The 26,933-nt window shown below is 32.8% G+C and overlaps 1 protein-coding gene across 2 annotated transcripts in view; it reads right to left on the bottom strand.

Moving 5' to 3' along the window:
* kcnn1b (potassium intermediate/small conductance calcium-activated channel, subfamily N, member 1b) overlaps positions 1-26,933 on the bottom strand; it is a 58,482-nt gene that overhangs the window by 7,059 nt on the left and 24,490 nt on the right. Inside the window, exons 4-8 of one of the 2 annotated variants that reach the window (XM_073818962.1) lie at positions 20,438-20,450; positions 13,812-13,843; positions 10,500-10,641; positions 10,062-10,172; positions 9,561-9,688 (exon numbers count right to left, since the gene is read on the bottom strand). In XM_073818962.1, the coding sequence (XP_073675063.1) occupies positions 9,561-9,688; positions 10,062-10,172; positions 10,500-10,641; positions 13,812-13,843; positions 20,438-20,450 (426 nt within the window). The remainder of the gene's footprint in view (positions 1-9,560; positions 9,689-10,061; positions 10,173-10,499; positions 10,642-13,811; positions 13,844-20,437; positions 20,451-26,933) is intronic. The other variant, XM_073818961.1, reaches the window with a different exon arrangement.

Raw genomic sequence — 26,933 nt, 5'->3', positions numbered from 1 at the left:
ATTAAAACGTTTTGTGAAAAAAAGTTTTCAGTATCATTACTCCAGTCTTCGGTGTCACATGATCCTTCCAAAAAACAAATCTTTCTAATATTCTGATTTGCTGTTCAAGAAATATTTTTTTACTATTATTATTATTATTATCAATATTTAAAACAGTTGAGTATTTTTTTTTTCAGGATTCTATGATAAATAGAAAGATCCAAAGATCAGCATTTATCTAAAATAAAAAAATATAGATGGAAATAAACTATAGACATTAATACTTTTATTTAGCAAGGATCCTTTTAATTGATCAAAAGTGATGATTACAACGTAATGCTACGAAAGATTTCTGTTTCAGATAAACACTGTTTTTATGAACTTTTTATTCATCAAAGAAAGCTGAAAAAATCTACTAGGCTTTCAACATAATAATAATAATAATAATAAATGATTTTTGAGCAGCAAATCAGAATAGTAAAATGATTTCTGAAGAATCATGTGACTGGAGTAAAGATGCTAAAAATTAAGCTTTGAAATCGCAGGAATAAATGACATTTTAAACTACCCTGGAAATCCAGAGGTCTCGCGAGAGCACAATTTGAATTGTCTCTGCAAGACACTCTGGCATCGAGCAATGATGCATGTTACTGCAATACGTAAGCAGTTCTGGGAACCAATTAAATCGGTGTATCTGATGTAGGCGGGCCAGAGGCGAGCTAAACTGATGACGACAGCGCTGCGACGTCCGAATCATGTAGTAAACATTGAAAGCTGGCTACAGATGAACACCAGTTGTTTGAAACGGCTTTGGCCGCTACATTGAACGAGTTAGACTTAGCTTTTCATTTAAAAGAGGAACAGAAAACCGTGCTCGAATCGTTCCTTTGCAAGAAGGACATTTTTGCTGTTTTGCCGACTGGATACGGCAAGAGTTTAATCTATCAGTTGGCTCCGCTGGTAACAAAGCGTATGGGGTGTATTGTTGTGATTGGTCGTGGCGTTATCCAATTGCGTGCAGTGACAGTTTCAAATGCATGCTTGGTGCTGCCCCTCGAGTTAGGCCCTTTTCATTGCTCGATGCCAGACCCTTAATCTTAGGGTCTGGATTTTTTCCAGGCTAATTTTAAACAGAAAACAGTTATTTTAAATAGTAAAAATATTTCAAAATTTTACTGTTTTTGGATCAAATAAATGCAGGCTTGGTGAGCAGAAGAGACTTCTTTAAAAACATTAAAAATCTAACTGTTCAAAAACCTTTGACTGGGAGTGTATATATTTTTTAAATTCATGTTTATGTTTATATTGTCAAACAAAACCTGGAAATCAAGTAAGCTTATGTTAATCACAGACTTCAATTTAATTGAAAATCATATAACATAAACTATAATTAGCAATTTTAAAAACCCATTCGATTTTTTTGCAGCTGGCAGACAGGCCTACAAATTGACGTCATGATTTAACAGCTTCATTGTAGCAAGAAGGGTGCAAAATGTGCAGAAACACACCCCAAACACCACCTTTATCAACAGTGTGACGGCAGACATTTAAACTCAATAGGATGTGGTAGAAAACATTCATTATATCGTGTCAGACTGGAGCCGGTGCAATGTGGAAACAGATGAACTGATAAAGATATAGAATGGGGTGGATATACAGTTTGTGCTCCATGGTAATGACAGATGTGCTAGCAGTGATGCATTAGCATTAACCTAATTTCAGTGCCTATTGAATTCAGACAGCTAACACCAGAAACTCTCTAGATACACATAGCTAGGCTTTCCTCTAGGAAAGCATGAACGAAACCCGGAAATGGGAGATGGCGAGGAGAGTTTTCTAAGTGCAGAATGAGGAACTTTGTCAGATCTTAGGACAATTTCTTGAGGAAAATGCTTTTCAATGATATTCACAAGGAGAATATAAACACAATGTGATGTTTATACTGTAAATGTCTTCTCTAGAGTTAACCAAGCAACCTAAACCAACCCACCCCCAACCATCCATTTGCTTCAAACTCTCCCCTTCCCACTGAAAAACAAAAAAACAAAGTGTGAAAAACTCAAGTGTGCAAGCTTTATGGAAAATAAAAGGTGGACACTTTGTACTTTTTCACATGTGCTTGAACTCTCAATTTTGGGAGGGCCAAAATTGGTCTGTTTGTTTCTGTACCCAGACCTCCATAGTTCCCTGCACTCCAGACACAGTTGTTACCTTCTCCGCAACACAGGCCGATTTGCTGAGTTTATGAAGCATTTCATGTGCAGATATTTATAGAATTTTATGATTATATGCATTAGGCAAGGGAATGTTTATGTGGTCTCGTAAAAGTGAAGGCCAAATACATTATAAATGAATTGTTGTGCTCAGCAGTTGCGCTTTTACTTTGACTGTGTGCCAGACAGAGGCAGGACTGGCGATTCACATCAGAGAACCTATAACACGGGCTGAAAATGTTACTGCACTTAAAGGATTAGTTCAGTGAAAAATGTAAATTCTCTTCATCATTTAATCAGTCTTATGTTTTTCCAAACCTGCATGACTTACTTTCTTCTGTGGAACACAAAAAGAGAAATTTTGTGTAATGCACCGGTCACTTTTTTAAAAGCATAAGCTATAACTATACACTGCTGTCACTGGGGCATTACCTTTTCAAAAGGTACACTTTTGTACCTTTTATGTACTAATATGTACACTTTTAGGTACAAAAGTGTACTTTTTGAAAAGGTACTGTCCCAGTGACTGCCTTTGTACCTTTTTTTTTTCTGAGAGTGTTTTATTAATTTATTTAAATAATCTTACTATAATAAACACAACAAAAGTATTACTTGGTTCATGTTCGTGAACATAAATTTAGCTACTATTACATGTAGAATTAGTATTAAATTGTTTAAATCATCAAAAAGTATTAATTTTAATCTGAACTGAGGTATAATAATCACACTTTTGATTTTTTTTTGTTTGTTTATGAAGATAAATGTAGATATTTAGTAGTATGTAATTAGTGTTATATTTATTAATTAATAATAAATTATTCAAAAATGTTTTTTAATAATATAGTATTATAAAAAGTTTTTTTTAATAATATAAAAGTATTAAATAAAAATAAATGTAGCTACTATTACATATTTATTAATAGATGTTTAAAATAATATAAATTTGTCATTTCAACCTGAACTGACATATAATAATCACTCTTTTAAATATATTTTTGGTTTGTTTATGAAATTAAACGTAGACAGTACATGTGTAATTAATATTTTATTTATTCATTAATAATAACTTATTCAAATGTATTTTAATAATATAAATTATCAATTAATTTATATTAATAATTTTAACATAAAAAGTATTAATTTTAATCTGAACTGAGGTGTTGTTTATGCAGATAAATGTAGATATTTAGTATTAAATATGTAATTAGTATTATATTTATTCATTAATAATAAATTATTCAAAAATGTTTTTTAATAATATAAAATTATTAAATAAAAATAAATGTAGCTACTATAACATATGTATTAATAGATTTTTTTTTAAAATAATCAAATTATTTATTTTAACCTGAACTGAGATATACTAATCATTCTTTTGAATATTATTAATTAATTAATTTAGATGTTTTTAAACCATATAAAGTATTAATTTTATTCTACACTGAGGTATAATAATCACTCTTTTGAGTATTTTTTTGGTTTGTTTATAAAGATAAATGTAGGTATAATATATATATATATATATATATATATATATATATATATATATATAATTAGTATTATATTTATTAATTAATAATAAATTATTAAATTAAAATAAATGTAGCCACTATTACATATTTATTAATAGATTTTTTAATTAACAAATTACTAATCTGTTTATGAAGATACATGTAGATAGTATTACATGTGTAATTAATTTATTAATTAATAATAAATAATTTTTGTTAAAATGTATTATTAATATAATAAATTATTAATTAATTTAGATGTTTTTAAACAATATAAAGTATTTTTTTTTTTTTTTGAAACTGAGGTATAATATTTTTGTTGGTTTGTTTATGAAGATAAATGTAGATATTTAGTATTATGTGTAATTAATATTATTTTTTTATTATAATAGTTCATTCAAATTTATTTTAATAATAAAAAAATATTAATTTAGATTTTAACCTTAACTGAGGTACAATAAATACAACAAAAGTATTATTTGATTAATTTGGTTTGTGAACATGTAACTACTATTGCATGTTTATTAATATATTGTTTAAATAATATAAATTATTAATTTTAACCTAAACTAAAGTATAATCATCACTCTTTTGAATATTTGTTTGGTTGATTTAAGAAGATAAGTGTAGATAGTATTATACGTGTAATTGTATTATATTTATTTATTAACAATAAAGGATTTAAATTTATTTTTAACAATAGAAATTATTATTATTATTATTTATTTATTTTTTTTACCTGAACTTAGGCGCAAGAATAAATTATTTTGTATGTTTTTTCTAAATCAGACATTTGTATTTTTCTCATGCACTCTCACGCTCTTAAACAAATTCTTGCACATAAGAAAGGACGTCAAATGCATTTGGAACAACATGATGGTGATTAAATTAAAGAATTCACATTTTTTGGGTGAACCGTCCCTATTAAAAGCGAACCAACCAAACGAAAGGAAACAAGTACCAAATGCTAAAGCTTGTGTCTAAACTTCTAATGCAGTCTTATAACATTCACATTGGGTATTTCTCTAAATGTACCTCCATAAGAATGATTTGCAACAGATTTGTGTTTGCAAGAAAACACTGCAGACCAGCAGACTAGCAGGTTTTACGACTAAAAGGATAAAAGTGCAGTGCGAGGTTCTGTGGAAATCTGGTACAGGCTAGATGAATGAAATCCGGACATTGTGGCATCTGATAAATTTGAAGCTGAGAAGATGAGAAGAACCTTTCCCTCCAAAGTACCTAAACAGGTTGGTAAACCCATGTAAATGCAATTCATCCAATGGATTTCAATGCTAAATAAAAATGGTGCCCAGCTTCAAATGTTTTCAATGTTCGTCATGTTGGTTGATATTGCTGAATAAGACTTATAAAAATGAAAAAGGGTTCCAATGGTAAGAAAAAAGAGAAGGCATGACTTACTTCTGAGCTCTGCAGTGATTTAAGGCAAAACAAATGGAACACAGAATACATTTTTTTAAAAACCTCAAGTTGCACACCACACCAAAAAACTTTCAACTTTTATGACTAATTGAAGAAAAAAAATCATTTGATTTGCATCACCATTTGTGTGTCACTTCAATTTTTTCATAAGATTTCCATATTGAACAGTGTATATGAAAAATTTCTAATCTCTCATGTATCCAGGTTACTGTCTATACCAAGAATGAGACAATACCAATGACATTTCATTATGCGCCATACAAGTTCCAAAGCAAAAACTAATATGCTACGAAACACCACTTTTATTTAAAAAGTGAAATATGTTTATAAATATACAGAAATTAAATGAAAGCAATGGCATGTAGCCCTCAAGTATATCTCAATTAAGTAAACAAGTGATTCCAAATAATTGCTTCAGTACATAGTCAGCAATAATGAACAAAGAAATAATTAACAGCAGTGAGTGGGTTCTTTCTTGTTCTTTGCCAATATTATTGTTTGATCGATATTAAAAATGATAATAGACAGTGGCTGTACTGAGTTTACATTAACATCTCGCCAAGGCAAGTGCATACAGTCATTTATGCACACAATTATGCTTTGTCTAATATATTAAATCTATACTGGGTCATTCTACAGAACTGGTTCAAAGTCAGAGCTGGAAATTGTTTTTCCACAAATTTGTATGTATGCATAATTGTATAACATCCAAGGTACACATTTCTAGTAATTGTGCAGTTAATTCTCATATTGTATTTGCAGGAAGTTTTGGAATATTTTTTTCTCTCCCCAAATTTGTCATTACCGAAACACAGCAATATATAATTTAATAAGCAGGGTTTTATTGACCTATTAAAGTTTTGATTACAGTGAGGGAAAGCAAAAATATTTGATCCCCTTTTGATTTTGTATGTTTGCCCAATGATAAAGAAATGATTAGTCTATCATTTTAATGGTAGGTTTATTTTAACAGTGAGAGGCAGAGTAACAACAAAAAAACCCAGACGCATTTCAAAAAAGTTATAAATTGATTTGCATTTTAATTGGTGAAATAAGTATTTGATCCCCTATCAATCAGCAAGATTTCTGGCTCCCAGGTGTCTTTTATACAGGTAACAAGTTGCGATTAGGAGCACTCTCTTAAAGGGTAAAGATACCTTTTGTCACATGTAGTTAGGACACGGTGTTAGTCAACAAAGCAGTGGCTCAAGAAGAAGCACATTAAAGTAGTTCACTTTCAGAACTAAAATTTACAGATAATGTACTCATCCCCTTGTCATCCAAGATGTTCATGTCTTTCTTTCTTCAGTCGTGAGGAAATTATGTTTTTTGAGGAAAACATTTCAGGATTTCTCTCCATATAATGGACTTCTATGGTGCCCCCGAGTTTGAACTTCCAAAATGCAGCTTCAAAAGGCTCTAAACGATCACAGCCGAGGGTCTTATCTAGCAAAACGACAGTTATTTTCTAAAAAATATTACAATTTATATACTTTTTTACTTGTTTTGTTTTGCTCTGTTTGTACTCTGTGTAAAGATATAGTTTATAAATTGTAAATGTTTTTAGAAAATAACGATATTTTCGCTAGATAAGACCCTTCTTCCTCGGGTGGGATCGTTTAGAGCCCTTTGAAGCTGCATTACAACTGCATTTTGTCAGTTCAAACACGGGGCACCATAGAAGTCCATTATATGGATTGAAATCCTGAAATGTTTTCCTTTCTTTACGACTGAAGAAAGAAAGACATGAACATCTTGGATGACAAGGGGGTGAGTACATTATCTGTACATTTTTGTTCTAAAAGTGAACTACTCCTTTAAGGTCCTGGAGTGGCGTAGCCAGTCTCCAGACCTTAATCCCATAAAAAAATCTGTGAAGGAAGCTGAAGGTTCGAGTTGCCAAACGTCAGCCTCGAAACCTTAATGACTTGGAGAGGATCTGCAAAAGGGAGTGGGACAAAATCCATCCTGAGATGTGTGCAAACCTGGTGGCCAACTACAAGAGACATCTGACCTCTGTGATTGCCAAAAAGGGTTTTGCCACCAAGTACAAAGTCATGTTTTGCGAAGGGGTCAAATACTTATTTTACTTATAAAAATGCAAACTTTTTTAAAATGCGTTTTACTGGATCTTTTGTTGTTATTCTGTCTCTCACTGTTCAAATAAACATACCATTAAAATTATAGACTGATCCTTTCTTTATCAGTGGGCAAACGTACAAAATCAGCAGGGAATCAAACAATTTTTCCCTCACTGTACACCTAATTTGAAAATATTTTTTTGCTATTTTATTAAAACAATTTTCAGAGGTAAATCAATAACAATTACAATTTTAACAATACTTCCAGTGTAATTTATGAGATTTTTAGTATTTTGAATCCAAACTTTCTTTGTAAAAAGCATAAAGTTGATCATGCTGATTTAAATGTTAGGGATTCATTAGTAATAGTCATATCATCTTCAGTATACTTTATTTTTGACAAAACATCCCTTGTTTCGATCATTTTCGGTAGTGACAGTAATGTTTTGGTAGCAACCACATCACATTACAATATTTTAACTCACATACTAAAACTCTACTAAAACATACTGCTAAAAAATGACATTATTACTCTAAAACTGTGCTTATTTCCCTTAAATAAAGGATTATGTGTTCTCTTTCGTCACTACCAAAACAATGAAGACATATTTTGATCGTGGCTGTTTGGGTAGTGACAATTTTAGGTAGTTTTGAGTCAACCTCAAAGATGTTAATCAGCACATGGTTAGCTAGCAGAGTTCTGAACAGTTGTACACACATAAAACTGTGCTTAATTGCAGAAAAAAGGTGTTTGGTAGTGACGTTCCTTAAAGATTTTTCAACTTTAGAACACATTTACCTCAAAATGACAGGAGCTATCTACTTACAATGTAGCTATGAGAGAGAATGACACATAAATATTTCTTGATCATAAATGTAGGGGTGTAGTTAAAATCAATCTCAGCCAATGGACCAAAACATACACTGCTTCGGTAGTGACAGTGTTGTTTTCGTCAACGATGACGATGACGAAATCATTTCGTTGACGCCACTTTTTTCCATGACGATAACGAGACGTTGACGAGATAAAAATGGCTCGTTGATGACTAAAACATGACGAGACGTGTGTGAGTTTTCGTTGACGAGACGAGAATAGACGGAAATGTTAGTGGGTGGTCCGTCAGACGTTTAAAATGCATGACATTTCTGCTTATTGTGCATGCCAATTAAAACCGGAAAATATCTGCCGCTATGGCAAGCCGTTTTAGCATTAAAAACTCCTTGTCATACTAGTATGGCAAGCCGCTTTAGCATTCCATCCTTGTTTGTTTTTTATGTTTTAAAACATTCCTTCATTTTTGTAATTATTGATGAAAATAGTCGATCCGGAAGCTCACATTGTGTTGAACTATAGATCTGCTATTTTCAGAACTTAAGTGACACTACCCAACAGCAAAATACTTAATGACCTACATTAATTTGTTAAAAACTATTTTTCCCCCTTTTTTTGACTAAAACTAGACTAAAACCTTTTTGACTTTTCGTCGACTAAAACTAGACTAAAACCTTTTTGACTTTTCGTCGACTAAAATTGGACTAAAACTATCACATATAGAAGTGACTAAAATTTGACTAAAACTAATAACCATTTTAGTCCAAAAGACTAAGACTAAGACTAAATCTAAGATGGTTGTCAAAAACAACACTGGGTAGTGACATGACATTTTTTTTTTTTTTTACAGTTTCAATGACTGAAAAAAAAATCCAAAAGATATTTTTAAAAACAACAATGGAATAAAATGCAAAAATTATTTCAATATTGTTTTCTTAAGTTGAAATTTAAGGGTTAGGGTTTGGGACAGCCAACTCCCAATTAAAAATACTAAATAAATTATGATTTTATGTATATTAAGCTTACTGATATTTTAAATATTATTGGGATTCAATAGATTAAAGAAGAATCTTAGTAAACGTAGATTTGAATACATAAATGCTTTTTAAATGTGTTTTTTGATTGGACAGCAGTTTGCACCAATTCTGTAGAACGGCCCTACTATCCTTAACTTTGTTTGTTTTTAGCATCATCAGCATTAAGCCCATGATCTGACAGGTAAACCTCTCAAGATCTTAAATCGCTGTGGCAATAAATTAGGACTTAGCCTATTCAGTCCATTCAGTCTAAAAGGTTCGATTCCGTTTCCAAAACTCCATATAATAAACTTTATGTGAGTAGATTCCCTAAATTGGAAAGCAAGAACTTGAACTAAATCCAGTTTTAAGCACCATAAAATTTAGATTTATAACTCACCTCATATAAAATACAAACGCAGACAGCACAAATACAGTATAGCAAAAGGAAGATCACAAAGATTAAATGTCGCAAATATACGTACTGGTGAATGGCCTGCAGAAACTTGCGCTGATGTTTCCGGACCTTGGCATGGTCGATCTTCTTCACAAGCTTTGTGTGTTTGTAGATGAGCCATGTTTCCCTGAGTACATTAGCAGCCGTGTTTTTCACCTGTCAGCAAGTGAAGACGAGATACGAAACTTATATTAAAATATAAATTTTGAAAACATCACTACAGCTAGTGTTTGGGAACTTACTATGGCAGAAAAAAATTCAAAGTGAATACTGCTGAAATACAGCATAAAGTGCTACTAGTTGTAGACTCTGGAAGGCTCTAGTGAATTAGAGATATGGGTGAGATATGCTTGCCAGGTTTTGTCTAAAAAAATGATCTCATCAAGTGAAAGTTGGCTATTTTCCACAGCTTATGCAGCATCAACATTTGGCTTAAAGTGCTTTTTGCAGCAAGTCTGACTGCTCCATTTAACACTTATTTTATACTTACATGGTTTAAGCTAGAATCTGTATATTAAAACATGCTCACTCTTTTGCAGAGTTGAGTGTCCATCATAAAGTTATGGACATGCTTTTCAGCCTTGGTGAGTTCTAGCTTCCTGGCTACAACAGCCACCACTAGGGCAGTGCAACCGGCCCCCTAAAACACACACAAACACACAAAAAAAAAAAGAAAGTTTTTATATACAGTTCTCCTATAAAATGGCTTCACAGTTTGATGACGTTATGGCTAAGTGGGTATTAATTACTGTGATAAATACATAAATATGCGGATAAACTCACAAGGGTGTAAATATCTCGAAAATAGAATTTTTTATATACAGTTCCTCTACAAAATGGCTTGATGATGTTTCAGGTTATGGCTCAGTGGACACTAATAACTAAAATATATGCAGATAAACTCGCAGGAACATGAATGTCTTAAATGTACGACTTGTACATCATTTATATAATAAGCGAGATGTACCATAATTCCAGTAAGGAGACACACTCCCTTCCCACAGTATGTGTTAGGCACCATGTCTCCATAACCAATAGACAGGAAGGTTATGGAGATTAGCCACATGGCTCCCAAGAAGTTACTGGTGACTTCCACTTTATCATGGTATCTGAGGAGATAAAATGACAAGAAAACAAGCTGGGATTAATTTCAGTGAGTGACTAATCAATACCTTATAGGATGATTTAAAAAAAAGCCTTCAATGGTGCCCACAGTACCAGTTTGTGTAAATAAATAAATAAATTGTACAATTTCTAAAAATTTGAATTTTCATATATTATTAAATGATACTAGCTACATCTATGCAGACAAATAAAAAAAGAATGATTGCTTTACCTCACTAAAAAATCTAAAATCCCAAAAATTAATTATTTACCTAGTTTAAATCAATACATATAATAGTAGCTTCATTTATTCTCACAAACAAAATAAACTACTTGAATTGATTCTTGTACCTCAGTTCAGGTTAAAATCTAAATTAATTTATTATTTATATTATTTAAATAAATGTAAATAAATTATTATAAATTAATACATATATTGTCTACATTTATGTTGAAGAAATTGAAAAATATATATTTTTGCACTTCAGTTCCGGTCAAAATGCAAATTAATTAATGATTTAGATTATTTATATAATGTTAGATATAATATAAATTAAACCAATTAAGACATATAATAGTAGTTCTATTTATGTTGACAAACAAAATGAACTAAAAGAAAATACTTGAACTGATTCTTGTACCTCAGTTCAGGTTAAAATCTAAATTAATTTATTATTTAGATTATTTATATAAATGTAAATAAATTATCATTCATGAATACATATACTGTCTACATCATTGTTAAGAAAAATAATTTAAAAAGACTGATTTTTGCACCTCAGTTCAGGTCAAAATGTAAATTAATTAATGATTTTTATAACTTAACAACAACAATAACAATTATAAATAAATTAAATAAATTAAAATAATGAATATAACATTAGATATAATAGTACTTGCATTTATGTTGACAAACCAAAAAAAAAAAATCCAAGTGAATCTTGTATCTCTGTTCATGTTAAAATCTAAATTAATTCATTAGTTAGATTATTTTAATAATTTACAAACATTTAAATAAATTAATAAACATAATAGTAGCTACATTTACACTGAAAACAAAATGAATTAATTGAATTTAAAATATTTAAATTGATTTGTGTACCTTATTTCAGGTTAAAATCTAAATTATGTATTATCTTGATTATTTAAATAAATGCAAATAAATGATAAATTAATACATATAATACTGTCTACATTTATGTTGAGAAACAAATCTGGAAGAAGATACTTAAGAGTGATTCTTGTACCTCAGTTTAGGTCAAAATGTAAATTAATTAATGATTTAGATTATTTATATAATTTCAACAATTTTAAATAAGTTAATAACTTAAACATTAGATATGATAAAACTTACGTTTATTATATTTTTAATTTCTTGCCTATTTTAAGCCAGCAACATACAATTTTTTTAACAATAGTTGACTTATATAAAACAACCCAGCATGTTTGGTAAAAACTTTTAACCCAACCAGCCAGTGTTGCCAAGTCTGCATTTTTCAGTAGAATTGGGTTACATTAACACTGTTGCGGCAGGTTGTTTTTGATGTCCGCGGGTTAAATCGACCCCAATAACGTCATATTTAGCCCCTGAAATGTGAATCTACCACGGGAAAACGTGTATTTTATCCCCCAGAACACAATTTTTAATGGGGGACCCCCCTCGAAACGCAATTGGGTTAGTTTTGGTCTAGTTTTGATTAGCAATTGGGCAGGTTTTGTTGTGAAAACCTGGCAACTCTGCACCAGCTGGGTCAAAATAACCCAGTATGTGTTCTGTCCAATATTTACCCAGGGCTGGGTTGCCAAATAATCCAAGTTAGTGAAAACAGTTAGTGTTTTTAACAAAATAGTAGCTACATTTACGTTGACAATAGGGATGCTCATTTCGGTTAATTTTCCTGACCGACAACCGCTGCTCGTTATCCGAACATTAACCGTAAACTGATAAAATTAGAATAATAAATTCGTTTAAAATAAAAATAGAATGCACGAGTATCTGTGATGACACATTAAAAATACAAGCAAATGTTTTATTTTCACCTGCAAAAAGCAGCATACAGGGCAACAACAAAAACTGTATTGACATATACTCAAATGATCACGCATCAGCAGCGCTTCTGAACAGAGAAAATCTAAATGAAATAAAATAAAACAAATAAAACATATAGGCCTACACTGAATATATAAATTAAATAACTATCTTATTAAGATGACAAAACTAAAACACACTGGCGCTTTGAAGAACGGTACCGGTCTTGTTCTTCCCGTCTGACATAAAAATATATAGCAGGCCAGCCTATACCTCAGTGTGCCTTTTTTTTTAACATGTGGACATGCTGCATGGATAGACTGGACCACTGCCTGTTAACTGTTAGATCCGCGACAAAAACACCATCACAAAAATCCTTTCAATTTGCGGTTCCGGAGTTCCATCCACTGTCATTATGCGTGTGGAGAAGCGCGTATTTTACAGCGTTCAGCAATATCCAATCACAGACATACACTCACTGGCCACTTTATTAGGTCCAACTGCTCATTAAAGGTTGTATCAGCGATTTCTAGCCTAAAACATAAAGTGTCAATTTCAGCTTACCTTTCTTCACGATCCGCTCGCTGCCTGCCCCATAAATTGTCTGTGAAAAAAACCGCGTCTCTCTGGTCAGCCTAGGGTCCGAGATATGCCAAAAAAACAATCGGCACTACCAACCTTTCCACACAAAAACAAACAGTGTTCCAACCAATCAGCGTCAGGAGTTTGGTGTTGTGGACTTTCGCTCCGCCTCCCTCACGTCCCAGCACCAGTAGGAAAGTCCACAACACCAAACCCCTGACGCTGATTGGTTGGAACACTGTTTGGTTATCTGTGGTGTGTTGATAGTGCCGATTGTTTTTTTGGCATATCTCGGACCCTAGGCTGACCAGAGAGACGCGGTTTTTTCACAGACAATTTATGGGGCAGGCAGCGAGCGGATCGTGAAGAAAGGTAAGCTGAAATCGACACTTTATGTTTTAGGCTAGAAATCGCTGATACAACCTTTAACGCAAATTTCTAATCAGCCAATCAAATGGCAGCAACTCAATGCATTTAGGCATGTAGACATGGTCAAGACGATCTGCTGCAGTTCAAACCGTGCATCAGAATGGGGAAAGAAAGGTGATTTAAGTGACTTTGAACGTGGCATGGTTGTTGGTGCCAGACGGGCTGGTCTGAGTATTTCAGAAACTGCTGATCTACTGGGATTTTCACACACAACCATCTCTAGGGTTTACAGAGAATGGTCCGTAAAAGAGAAAATATCCAGTGAGCGGCAGTTCTGTGGGCGCAAATGCCTTGTTGATGGCAGAGGTCAGAGGAGAATGGCCAGACCGGTTCGAGCTGATAGAAAGGCAACAGTAACTCAAATAACCACTCGTTACAACCGAGGTATGCAGAAGAGCATCTCTGAACACACAACACGTCGAACCTTAAGGCGGATGGGCTACAGCAGCAGAAGACCACACCGGGTGCCACTCCTGTCAGCTAAGAACAGGAAACTGAGGCTACAATTCGCAGAGGCTCACCAAAATTGGACAATAGAAGATTGGAAAAACGTTGCCTGGTCTGATGAGTCTCGATTTCTGCTGCGACATTTGGATGGTAGGGTCAGAATTTGGCATCAACAACATGAAAGCATGGATCCATCCTGCCTTGTATCAACGGTTCAGGTTGCTGGTGGTGGTGTAATGGTGTGGGGGATATTTTCTTGGCACACTATGGGCCCATTAGTACCAATTGAGCATCGTGTCAACGCCACAGCCTACCTGAGACCATGTCCATCCCTTTATGACCAAAGTGTACCCATCTTCTGATGGCTACTTCCAGCAGGATAACGCGCCATGTCATAAAGCGCGAATCATCTCAGACTGGTTTCTTGAACATGACAATGAGTTCATTGTACTCAAAAGGCCTCCACAGTCACCAGATCTCAATCCAATAGAGCACCTTTGGGATGTGGTGGAACGGGAGATTTGCATCATGGATGTGCAGCTGACAAATCTGCAGCAACTGCGTGATGCTATCATGTCAATATGGACCAAAATCTCTGAGGAATATTTCCAGTACCTTGTTGAATCTATGCCACGAAGGATTAAGGCAGTTCTGAAGGCAAAAGGGGGTCCAACCCGGTACTAGTAAGGTGTACCTAATAAAGTGGCCGGTGAGTGTATATGTTGATTTGATTATCACTGTGGCCAATCAGAGGAGGCTATGTTACAATCCACTCACCACTCAAAGTGCCGGTTTCAGTTTTGTTGATTTCTACACTTTCGCGAACTCTCTCATTAAAACAAAGGCATTATATTATGTTATATAATGCCATGTAGGCATTATATAAATAAGAGATTAATTGTGCAGTGTAAAGGTTATTTTATTACTTTTTAATAACTTTATGAGATTGCGATGAACTACTCTAGGATGAGTGACAGCTTTCCAGTGACTGTAACGGGAGCACCTAATGCGCACTTTCTAGACTATAATTCATTCAGAATTTGAATACATTCACTTACGCATTCACTCTCTAATAACCCAATATCGCCACTTGCCATTGAGTTGCATATACTACATCAGTTTACTAAGTGAAGGTGAAGCGAAATATGTCTGTACAGCCACACTGCACGTGTTGACATGCGCCCGTGAGTAAACAGATAACTTACAAATAGCATTATTTATTTCACCATGCAGCAAACGTTAAAAAAAAAAAAAAAAAAAAAAAAAAAAACTTTTAAACCGTTTAACTGATAGTAATAATCGGTTAAAATTCTTACTGTCGGTTAACGGTTAAACGGTCAATATGAGCATCCCTAGTTGACAAACAAAATGAATTAAAGAAAAATACGTAAATTGATTCTTGTACCTTATTTCAAGGGTCAAAATCTAAATTAATGTGTTATACTAATTATTTAAATAAATGTAAATAAATTATAAATTAATACATATAATACTGTCTACATTTATGTTGAGAAACAAAACTGGAAGAAGATAGAAGTTAATAAATTAAACATGAGATCTAATAAAACGTACATTTATGTTGACAAACATGATTAATGATTTAGATTATTTATATATTTTCAACAATTTTAAATGCATTAAAATAATAAATATTTGTTAGATATTTTTAGTTTAAACAAATATATTTAAAAAAATATTTTAAATAAATATTTATTTAATCATTTAAAAACTTTTGAATAAATACAATAGAGTCCACAATTAACACGTTTTGCTGCTGCAATCATATTTTCATAGACTTTCACTGATTTGTCTCATACTAAATAATACAGTTACAAACTAATACACAAACAGTCCCTTTGAAATTTAAACAGCGCTGCACGTGGACACTGTTGCGCAACTCAAATGTACAGGTACACTTTGCATTACAGGTTTTTGAGAAGCCCAATTACATTTGAAGGGTAATCTTAAAGGCGACCTAAAGTGCAATATCAATAAGTATTGAATGCAGCAGCATATATCAATATTCAGGCCTGACCGCACTGGATAAAAAGGCGGACAGCCCAAATATAAATCAAGGTGCCTTTGTGTACGTAATTTCAAAGGAGTGCTGTCCACATTCTCCTCGTATGAACGAGAGGCCAGCCAGGGCCCGTTAGACGGCTTGCTCTTGTTCCCCAGTGTTCTAGCTCGGTCTGGTGTGGAGAATGCGTCTGTGTAAAACTATTGTGGGAGTCACAGTCCATTACACGAGCATAAAAAGGGGATATGGAAAAACATGCTGGCACTGTAACCAAATCCAAAGCTGCCATGAACTCAGATAATGCACTGCTCTGACAGTATGGGGCACATAGGAGCGTTCAGGCAGTCGATTTCAACCACTTTAGCATTATCTCAAATCAGAGAACACTTGTTTAAGAGCTTCATTTGTACAGAATACAACATAGATTCGACCCTTACAGAAATTTACCACAGTAACTGTCAGTTAACTGCAAATAAATCCGTTGTGACTTGGTATTTGCTGGCATTATTGTAAATAAAATGGCAGAAATATTCTGAAAGCTTTGCACAGTTAACAATAATCACAGGAACTATATTTTTGGTGACACTTTTGAAGTTTACCATGGCAAATTTCTGTGAAGGGAACAGCATACCATCTATGTCGATTCTTTCAGAAAAAAAGTTCACTCCGTTTCAGAAACATTCACCCCAAACACCATAAAGAATAAACCAATTTAAAAACAGAAAATGATGATGAAGATGTCAGAGTTTCAGAACAAGGTCTGCTCTTGGCCTCAAATCCATGTTCCATCAGCATGAACAATATGTCCATGTGCTGACTACGGAGTAACTCTACATTTATGTTGGAATTAATCAATCAGTGAGCGTCCGGCTTCTATGCCCATGAATTTAACTGAGGACTCATTAGCTTGAGTGCTATTAAACGAGGCCTGTCGACTAGGCTGCCGACAAATGATTTAAAGTGAAGAAGTAGCTGTGGCCGGAGGTCTCGGAGGGTTCCAAAGGTGCTGATAAAGCACCTCTCCGCTCCTCCGACAGATTCATCCACTGTAAGTCTTACACAAGACATGAGAATAGGGAAAAATAACAAGCTAGCATGACACCTGAATAGCACATTAGCTTAGTTGGTGTCCTCAGCACTTTTTGCTCAACCTCACTGCGAAAACAATCAGTTTTCTAAATCTTCCTTTGTGGTAATAATATCCATGCATGCTTAAAACAAGATCACTTTATCTGAAAAACTAAACTTTTTATTGTTTTAAGTATAAACCACGCACATTTTTGTTAGATTTACACTCAAAACAAGAAAAAAAGATATGGGTGTTTCAACAACTATGGGAAATGTTATTGTTGTAAATGTGGAGACTTTTTACTACACTTATTTTTCAGTTATTTTATCTTTGTTCAAGCTCTAGATTTAAAGTAACAGAATCTGAAAAAAAATCATAAAAACTTTTTTTATACTCTTATTTATTTTATGTAAAAAAAATACACCAGTCTACAATTGTGGCATTATTTGCATAATGACCAACTGATAAAGATTTACCTTAGTGTACCTTAGTGAGAAAATATTACTAACAACATAACCATACTGTAATACTGTGTGGGGAAAAAAGTGTGAGAAATGAAAGATAATGTAAGATACTTAAAGGGGTTATTCTTATACACCTAAGTTTAGGTTAAATATGAAATAAATAATTAATTAGTTTGTTTATTTAAATCATTATTTTCAATCATAAAATATGAAAAAACCATAATAAAACGTTTATTTTTTTAAATCTATATTTCATATTTATATATACATGTTTCTATTTTTTTATTTTATTTATTTAGTATTATTGCTTTGTTAATTTCTCACACGTAAGTTCAAGTTAAAAACAAAATTAATTAATTCGATTATTTAAATAATTATTTTCAGTCATAAAAATATGACAAAAAGTATAATAAAAATGTTATATTTAAAAAATCTATGCCATATTTATATACTTTTATTTTCATATTTTTCTACTTATTTAGTATTATATATTTAGCATAATAAAAATGTTTTAAAATCTATAAAAAAACATTTTTTTGCATGTCAATATATTTTATTATTTATTTTTGTATGTATATTTTAATTCAGTCTTACATTTGTGATATATTATATTTTTATATTATTAATTTTTATATTTTTTATATTTATTTAGTAATATTATTAATTTAGTATTATTGTTTTTATTTCTTTAATTTCTCACACCTTCTCAAAAAAAGTTCAAGTAAACTAAATTGGTTAGATTGATTATTATATATTTTTAAATATTTATTTAGTATTATTTTTTATAACTTCTATAATTTCTCACATCTAAGTTAAAGTTACAAACAAAATTAATTAATTAGATTATATAAATAATTATTTTCATTCATAAAATATGAAAAAGTGTAATACAAATATTATATTTTAAAATCTATACTAAACATTGTTTTTTATTTATTTTTTATTTGGTATTACTGTTTTTATATTTTATTTTATTTATTTTTTGAATATATATTTGTATATTTACTATTATTATTTATTTGGTATTATAGATTTTAATTTCCTTAAATTCTCAGTTCAAGTTCAAAAGTAAATGTAAGTTATTAGTAAGATTATTCAAATAATTATTTTCAGTCATAATATATGAAAAGCATAATAAAATATATATTATTAAAATCTATTATAAACTATTTTTTTTTACATCAATATATTTTATTTAACAGTTATTTAACATATTTTCACCATTATTGTTTTTAATGTATATTTTTTATTCAGCTTCATATTTTTATATTTATATATTTGTTATATTTTTATTTTTATATATTTTTTATATTTATTTAGTATTATTATTTATTTAGTATTAAATCTCTTTCATTTCTCACACTCTCACACCTAAGTTCAATTTAAAAACAAAATTAATTAATTCGATTATTTAAAACATTATTTTCAGTCATATATGAAAAAAAGCATAATAAAATATTATATTTTGAATCTATTGTAATTTTTTACATGCCGATATATTTTATTTAACTGTTATTTAACATTTCTTGCTTATTATTTTTTTATGTATGTATATATATATATATATATATATATATATATATATATATTAATGTATAGTATTCAGTAGTTCAGTTGTGGCATCATTTGTATAATGACCAACTGATAAATATTTACCTTAGTGTATTAGATGATCATGTAAAACAAAGAAAAATATCAATATCAACACAACAATGCTGTAATTTGTGTGTGTGGGGAAAAAAGTAGAACAGAATGCTGAAAAAAAAAAAGAAAAACAGCAATTATTCTGTGATTTATTTATGTGAAACTTGTAGTAAACAAATTAAAAAACTAATGGGGATGTGAAAAATCTGTTTAGATTCTATAAGTCAGTGCCAAAAGTGGCCATAGTTGAAGAAAACCCATATATACACACTATGGACTATTGTTGTGGTGCAGTGCAGTGAAGAAATAGCAGGTGGATGATGGAGCACATATAGTCTAATGGGCAAGAAGTGGGCGCAGAACCTGGCTAAAGGGCTCAGAATGACCTGATTAGAATAGCTGTGCTGCTCTCTCTATGTTTATGGGTCATGACAACATACTGGATCTTTACCCTCCCCCGAGGTCTAGGTCAAGATGGTATCTTGGTAAGAATAGCACTTTAGAGCACCAGAAAAGGTCAAATATTTGACAGCGCTTTAGGAAAAGAACAGGCTGCCATGAACATGATGACCACCATGTTGACACATGGTGTCAGCTGCGTGAAAATCCCAAAATCCAGAGAATGACTCAAAAAATTTAATTACCCAACGCTAAGACCGCTCTTTAACAGAGGCTATAAGATGACACACCATTTATAGGAGAAAACACATGGATCTGAATTTGGAAATACAAAGAATTTGGGATTTCCAGGATGCCAGCAATTTGCCAGTTTTGCCAGTATAGCTCATCAAGAGAGATGAGCAGAAGCTAAGAGCCAAGTAATAGTTTTTCCTTGCAGATCACAGACTCACTTTGGACCCCTATCCAGCAGCAGCCATGTGGGAGAAACATAGAACAAAACCGTGAACAATGAAACACGCACACATCCGCTTGCCACTGATATCACATTTTAAAGGCAACAACATAGGGTCTTGACCAACCGCATTGGATGGGAAGAACTACATAAATAAAGGAATTGTTCACCCAAAAATTAAAACTCTGTCATTGTTAAATCAAATTTTTTTTTATTTTCAACCTATTTGACTTTATCTTTTCTGTGGTAGCATATCCTGACTACTCGTGATTGAGGACTTGGTCTGTCAAGCTTTAAAATGACTAAAAAGCACCGAAGAAGTATCGAACAGTCCATACACAGTCGTGGTCAAAATTATTAGAACACTAGTATTTTCACCAGCTAAAAAATTGGTTTTAAGTCTATCTTCTTTTCTGTTTTTTTGCTATCAGCAAACATTCATTTTGCCATTAATTGTAATAATCCAGTGAGATTTTTGTTTCAGCCAGTGCTCCACACAGAGATCTGATCTCACAATTATCCAGTCTGGAATGACATGAAGAACAGAACAAACCGAGACAGACTAAATCCAGAAGAATAGTGGCAACGTCTCCAAGATGCTTCAAGAAACCTACCTGCAAAGCTATCTGAAAAACTATGCACCTAAGAGAAAAGCTGCTTTAAACGCAAAGGATGGTCACAACAAATGTTGATTTAATTTTGTTAATAGAAGTGAATTGATAAAGAAAATCTATTTTTTACAGCATTTTCACACAAGTGCCTAAAACTTTGAACAGTACTGTAGCTTTGCAAGTAGGTGTCTTGAAACATCTTGGAGACGTTGCCACAGTTCTTCTGAATTTATTCTGTCTCTGTAAACTGATATTTCCAACTGACACACTACAGTAAAGTATAGAAATAACTGACTTAAAACCATTTTTAGCTGGTGAAAATACTGGTGTTCTAATAATTTTGGCCACCGCTGCATATTCCAACATGTCTGAAGCCACATAACAGCTTTGAGTGAGGAACAGAGTGAAATTTAAGACATTTTTCCTACTTCTAATAAACTCTGAAATGGACTAGAAAAGCCGTGTGGACAGCAAAAACAGCATGTCAGCGTAATGGCTCTAGGTTATAATTTTGATCTGTTCATCACACAAATTATTGAACGACTTCACAAGACAATTAAAATAGTGCATGAGTGAAATGTGCGACTTTTATGGTGCTTGTTTCGTCATTTTGATGCTTGACACCAGCCTCATTAACTTGCATTATATGGAAAACAGACATTTTCAGAGATTTTTCATCAGGATTTCACATTATGCTCCATACACCTTTTGGAATAATTAAAAGAATGCTAGTAAATTCCACAATTAATTACAAAGAAATGGCAAGTAACACACTAAATTGAACATGAAATTTTAAAAAAGACAGATTTTTTTTGTGTAAAAACCAGAATAGAAATCTGCTAACACTTTACTATAAGGTTCCATTTTTTAACTATACTTAATGCATTTTCTGATAATTTATTCACCCCCATGTCATCCTTGATGTTCATGTCTTTCTTCAGTCGGAAAAAAAAGTTTTTGAATAAAACATTCCAGGTTTTTCTCCATATAGTGGACTTTAGTGAAGATCGATGGGATGAAGGTCCAAGCTGCAGTTTTAGTGCAGCCTTAAAGGGCTCACACACAATCTCAGCCGAGGAATAAGGGTCTTATCTAGCGAAACGATCTGTCATTTAAAAAAAAAATAAAAAAAAAATAAATAATAATTATAATAAAAAAAGATGTACTTTTTAACCACAAATGCTTATCTTGCACAAACTCTGCGACTTCTCGCATTATGTAACCACTTAATCTGTGTACTTTGGTTAAAAAATGTAGAGTAGGGCAAAAAGCTCCCAATCTCATTTTGTCCTTCAAATTTAAAATCGTCCGACATCATTGTTTTAATATTTTTGGTAAAGGGCGTTTGAGTTTCTTTGCATTTTTGCTTTGTAAACCCTAGATCATGAATGTGTGAAGTTGTGAATGCAGAGCTACTGCATTTGTGTTAAAAAAGTATATACATAGGGAAAGCTGGGAAAGCTGTACTAAGAGGAAACATCATTTCATTTTCTGTTTACAAAAAAAGGAAAGAGAAGGAGCAACAGGCAGAATTCGAACAAAAAAATCAAAGAATTGGAAGACCTCAACATAAATAACCCAACAGAAGAAACACAGGTTGCATTAAGAAAATACAAATTTAAACTGAATGAATTAATCAATAAACACACCCAATTTCTAATTCAGAGACTAAGACAAGAACATTTTCATCATAGTAACAAATCTGGCAAATATTTGGCAAATCAAATCAAACAAAATAAAGAAAAAACAACAATACCATTCATCACAGACACAGCAGGGAAGTCCACCAACTCACCAGAAGAAATAAATCAAATCTTTCAAAACTATTATAATAAATTATATTCTTCTGAAAAATATCCAAGTCAGGATGACATCAATTCATTTCTTAACAATATCAACCTACCTCAACTTAGTAACCATCAAATAAACATTCTTGAAGCCCCATTAACAGAACATGAAATTTTTAATGCTCTTAATTTAATGCCGAACAATAAAGCACCAGGTCCAGATGGATTCCCTGCTGAGTTCTACAAACACGTCTGGTCCATCTTATCACCACTTTTTATCCGAATGATAAACGAATCAAAACAAAAATCTACACTTCCAGATAACATGAATACAGCTACAATTTCACTCCTTCTCAAACCCAACAAAGACCCAACAGTTCCGTCAAGTTATCGTCCAATTTCACTAATTAATGTAGACATTAAAATCATTGCTAAAGCACTAGCTCATAGAATAGAAAAAGTCACACCATCCATAATCCATCCAGACCAAGCTGGTTTCATTAAAAACAGACTCGCATCAAACAACACACGCAGACTTTTTAACTTAATGTATTACTCATCAATTAAAAAAGCAAAAACCATCATAGTCTCCCTCGACGCAGAAAAAGCATTTGATAGAGTCAACTGGAAATTCCTGTTTTCCACATTAGAGAGGTTTGGTTTTGGGGAGTCATTCATCAACTGGATCAAAATTCTGTATACGTCACCTTCAGCCACTGTTATCACCAATGGACTAACATCACGTAGCTTCACACTGCACCAGGGGACTAGACAAGGATGCCCACTCTCCCCTTCACTATTCACCATCTTCATTGAACCACTAGCAGCAGCTATCCGTCAAAACAGCTACATAAAAGGAGTTCAAACATTAAATATACACCATAAAATAAGTCTTTATGCCGATGATATTTTATTATATTTACAAGACCCCCCCTCATCATTACAAGAAACGATTAAACTCATTGATTCATTCTCAAAAATTTCTGAATACTCAATCAATTGGAGCAAATCTGCTATACTTCCATTACACTCTTCCTGCTTAGATGTGACATCCCAGACACCACCGATTCCTCTGTGCACCAATTGTATCACATATCTAGGTATTAATGTTTCCCCCCAGGCTGTCAGAGTTGTTTGGACTAAACTACACACCATTACTCAAAACAATAGAAGATGATCTTCATCGCTGGATGAATTTACCACTATCTATTATGGGCAGAATATCAGTAATTAAAATGACTATACTCCCGAAATTAAATTATTTATTCACAATGATTCCAACACAGCCCACCATTACCTGGTTTAAATCACTAGATTCAATAATTACTAGGGCTGTCAAATGATTAAAATTTTTAATCAGATTAATCAGACTTTTCAGTGGATTAATCAGGATTAATCACTATTTGCAACTACACCTGAATCCTAACCATTTTTTTTCTGAAATGCATACCAAAAAATAAATAACAGTACACAGATACATAATTTTCATATTTTCATATTATGTCAGGGCCGGCATCGGGCCTGTTTTAGGCTACTCCTTATTTTTTATATTTTAGACATCCATCAATTATGTTGAAGAAGAAAAAATGCCGCGCTGGTGGAAACAACACGAGACTTTCGGTTTTACTTTCGAGACCGGCTCGGATGGCGCAGCTGGAAGAGATCCGCGTTCATTTGCACGCAGTATGGCTGAAACTTGCCACAAAATGCCGGCAAAAATTAATAATGAATGTGTCGGGAAAGAGTAAGGACATATCTGAATTATTTATTAATAAAGTGTATTCAGAGTCAATGTCGCAAAGATCCTGACAGCAATCTCCTTTTTGGAAGCGCCTTGAGAGAGAAATTTATCTTTACGGATTACATAATAAACAAGTTTTTTTTTTTCGATTTGTTTTATTTCATTAAGTAATAATTTAAAGCTCTCTATAGATATGTTTATCATGTCTGTGAGGCATGCATTTTGCTTTATTTTTGTTAAGCACGCCTGTTCAAGAACGAGACGACAGAAAGCGCATCATTTTTGTTCCGTCAATTGCTTTGATATCACCGCGTCAATCACCGCTCTTTCAAGAATAAACCCAGCATAACTATGCAGATGTAATTCCCAAAACATAAGAAAAACGAAAGTTTCATACAAATTCTGAATGGATTATGGCATGGAAAGTGCAAAGCGCGCTCCCTTTATTATCACCAAAAGCGTCACAAATCTTAGTTCATAGAGATCTCACAAAGTTCCATTATAATCAATAAAGCTTTCTAAACTCAAACTTTCTACACAATGAATCTTTTATTTACATCGCGTCTACACTTAGTCATGAGATGAACAATGCTGGATTGTTTGCCAGATCTTCAATTGCTTTGCTTTCGTTTGAGGGTACAGTATATAGCACCGTCTACCCCAGCAGAACCGGGCTTAAGCTTGGCTATAACCACTCCAGTTGCAGAGGGGCTGTCGCCCAGGCTTGTACTTGTTAACTGTACCATCATCATTCTTTTTATATTTGAATCCGTCCATAGGCTCACCTTGCTCCATCTCGCCTCTAGCTCCCCAATCGCTTTCCTCGCAAATAATTCGTCACACTGCGCATGCGTGAAATGCGTTTAAAAAATTTACGTAATTAACAACCACAAAATAATTAACGCCATTAACGCATTATTTTTGACAGCCCTAATAATTACCAAATTTTACTGGAAAAACAAGACCCCAAGAATCAAACTCACTACTTTACAGAAATCAAAAACACAAGGAGGACTGGAAGCACCACATTTTTATCATTACTTTTTGGCCAACCAGCTCCAATATATACATAAATGGATTCACCCTAACCCATCAGAAAACACATGGCTAGATGTTGAACAAACAATTTGTAAGGACATTAACACTTCAGAACTACCCTTCCTTAACCGGACAATCAAAAAACATTACTGTTTTAAAATGCCAACAATAGCTGCAACTCTGACAGCCTGGTGGAAATTTCACCAAATAACAAACTCCACGCTTGCACCATCTAAAGTCACCCCGATCTGGAATAACCCAGATTTTATAGTTAACAAGAAGCCACTTAATTTACGCACATGGGCAGAAAAGGGCATGACACAACTTCAGCATATCTTTTTAAATAATAACCTGACACCATTTTCCCACTTGGTCCAGAAATACGGTATTGGGAGTAATTGTTTCTTGGAATATTCCCAAATCAAATCATCAATTCAATCAAAAATTGACATTCGTACAACTAATCTAGACCTTTCACCTCCAATCTCAGAACTAATTAATATATCTTCCTTAAAAAAACTACTCTCCAAATTATACAGGTTAATATCAAAATCAGACAACACATTGAGCCTACCAAACGCAAAATGGGAATCAGACTTATCCATTACTCCCGATGCCGCTTTCTGGACACAAATCTGCAAAAATATCTACTTCATGACAAAAAATGCCAACCTGCAACTTATACAGTATAAAGTACTTCATAGATTTCATCTAACTGGACGCAAACTATTCAAAATGGGTTTTACTTCAGAAATATGCACTCATTGTACACAAAACACTCCAGACACCTATTTTCACGCCATTTGGCATTGCACCTCAGTTAAAACATTTTGGGAAAACATAACTGGCTCACTATCAAATCTTCTGGGATGTCACGTCCCACTCCCTCCCTCTGTTTACTAGGCGACATATCACTAACCAACTTAAATAATACAAACACTCAGTTGCTCTTAGTGGCCCTAACTATCGCCAAGAAAACTATCCTCATGAACTGGAAATCAAGGAATACTATACATATTGCATCTTGTAAAAACTTACTAATAGAGTCTATGTCCATGGATAACCAGTTCACTTCAATCACAAAAAATACATCAGAATTACACTCCTCTTGGTTATCTCTTGTAAACTTCCAACAATCATGAACCCACTCACCACTTTTTGTCTGAAGCCACCATCAGAATTACAACCCTCTTGGTTAAATCTCATAAACTACCAACAATAATAAATAAGCTGACCCTCTTTGTCTGAAGCCACCCTCAACCATACAACTTCATCAATATCTACAAGAAAAGAAAAATAAATAAATAAATAAATAAATAATAATTGAGGGGGTAATTAAGTATACTTAACCTAATTAAGTATTTAAGTTTATTTAAATTATTAACATTATACACTATTATTATCATTATTAATATAGTATAATTTTTATTTTATTTAAAAAAAATTTCTCTTATTCAAGCTCGCTCTCTCTTTTCTTCAACTCTCTTCCTAACACCACATCTACCCCCCCCCCCCCTTTTATTTTGTATTTGTTTATTAATTTTTATTTATTTTTTTCTCCTCTGTTTTCTCCTTTTCTGCCT

Source organism: Garra rufa, chromosome 15, assembly GCF_049309525.1.
Source record: "Garra rufa chromosome 15, GarRuf1.0, whole genome shotgun sequence".
Lineage (NCBI taxonomy): Eukaryota > Metazoa > Chordata > Actinopteri > Cypriniformes > Cyprinidae > Garra > Garra rufa.
The sequence above is the reverse complement of the archived record's forward strand: the minus strand, read 5'-3'. Positions and strand labels throughout refer to the sequence as shown.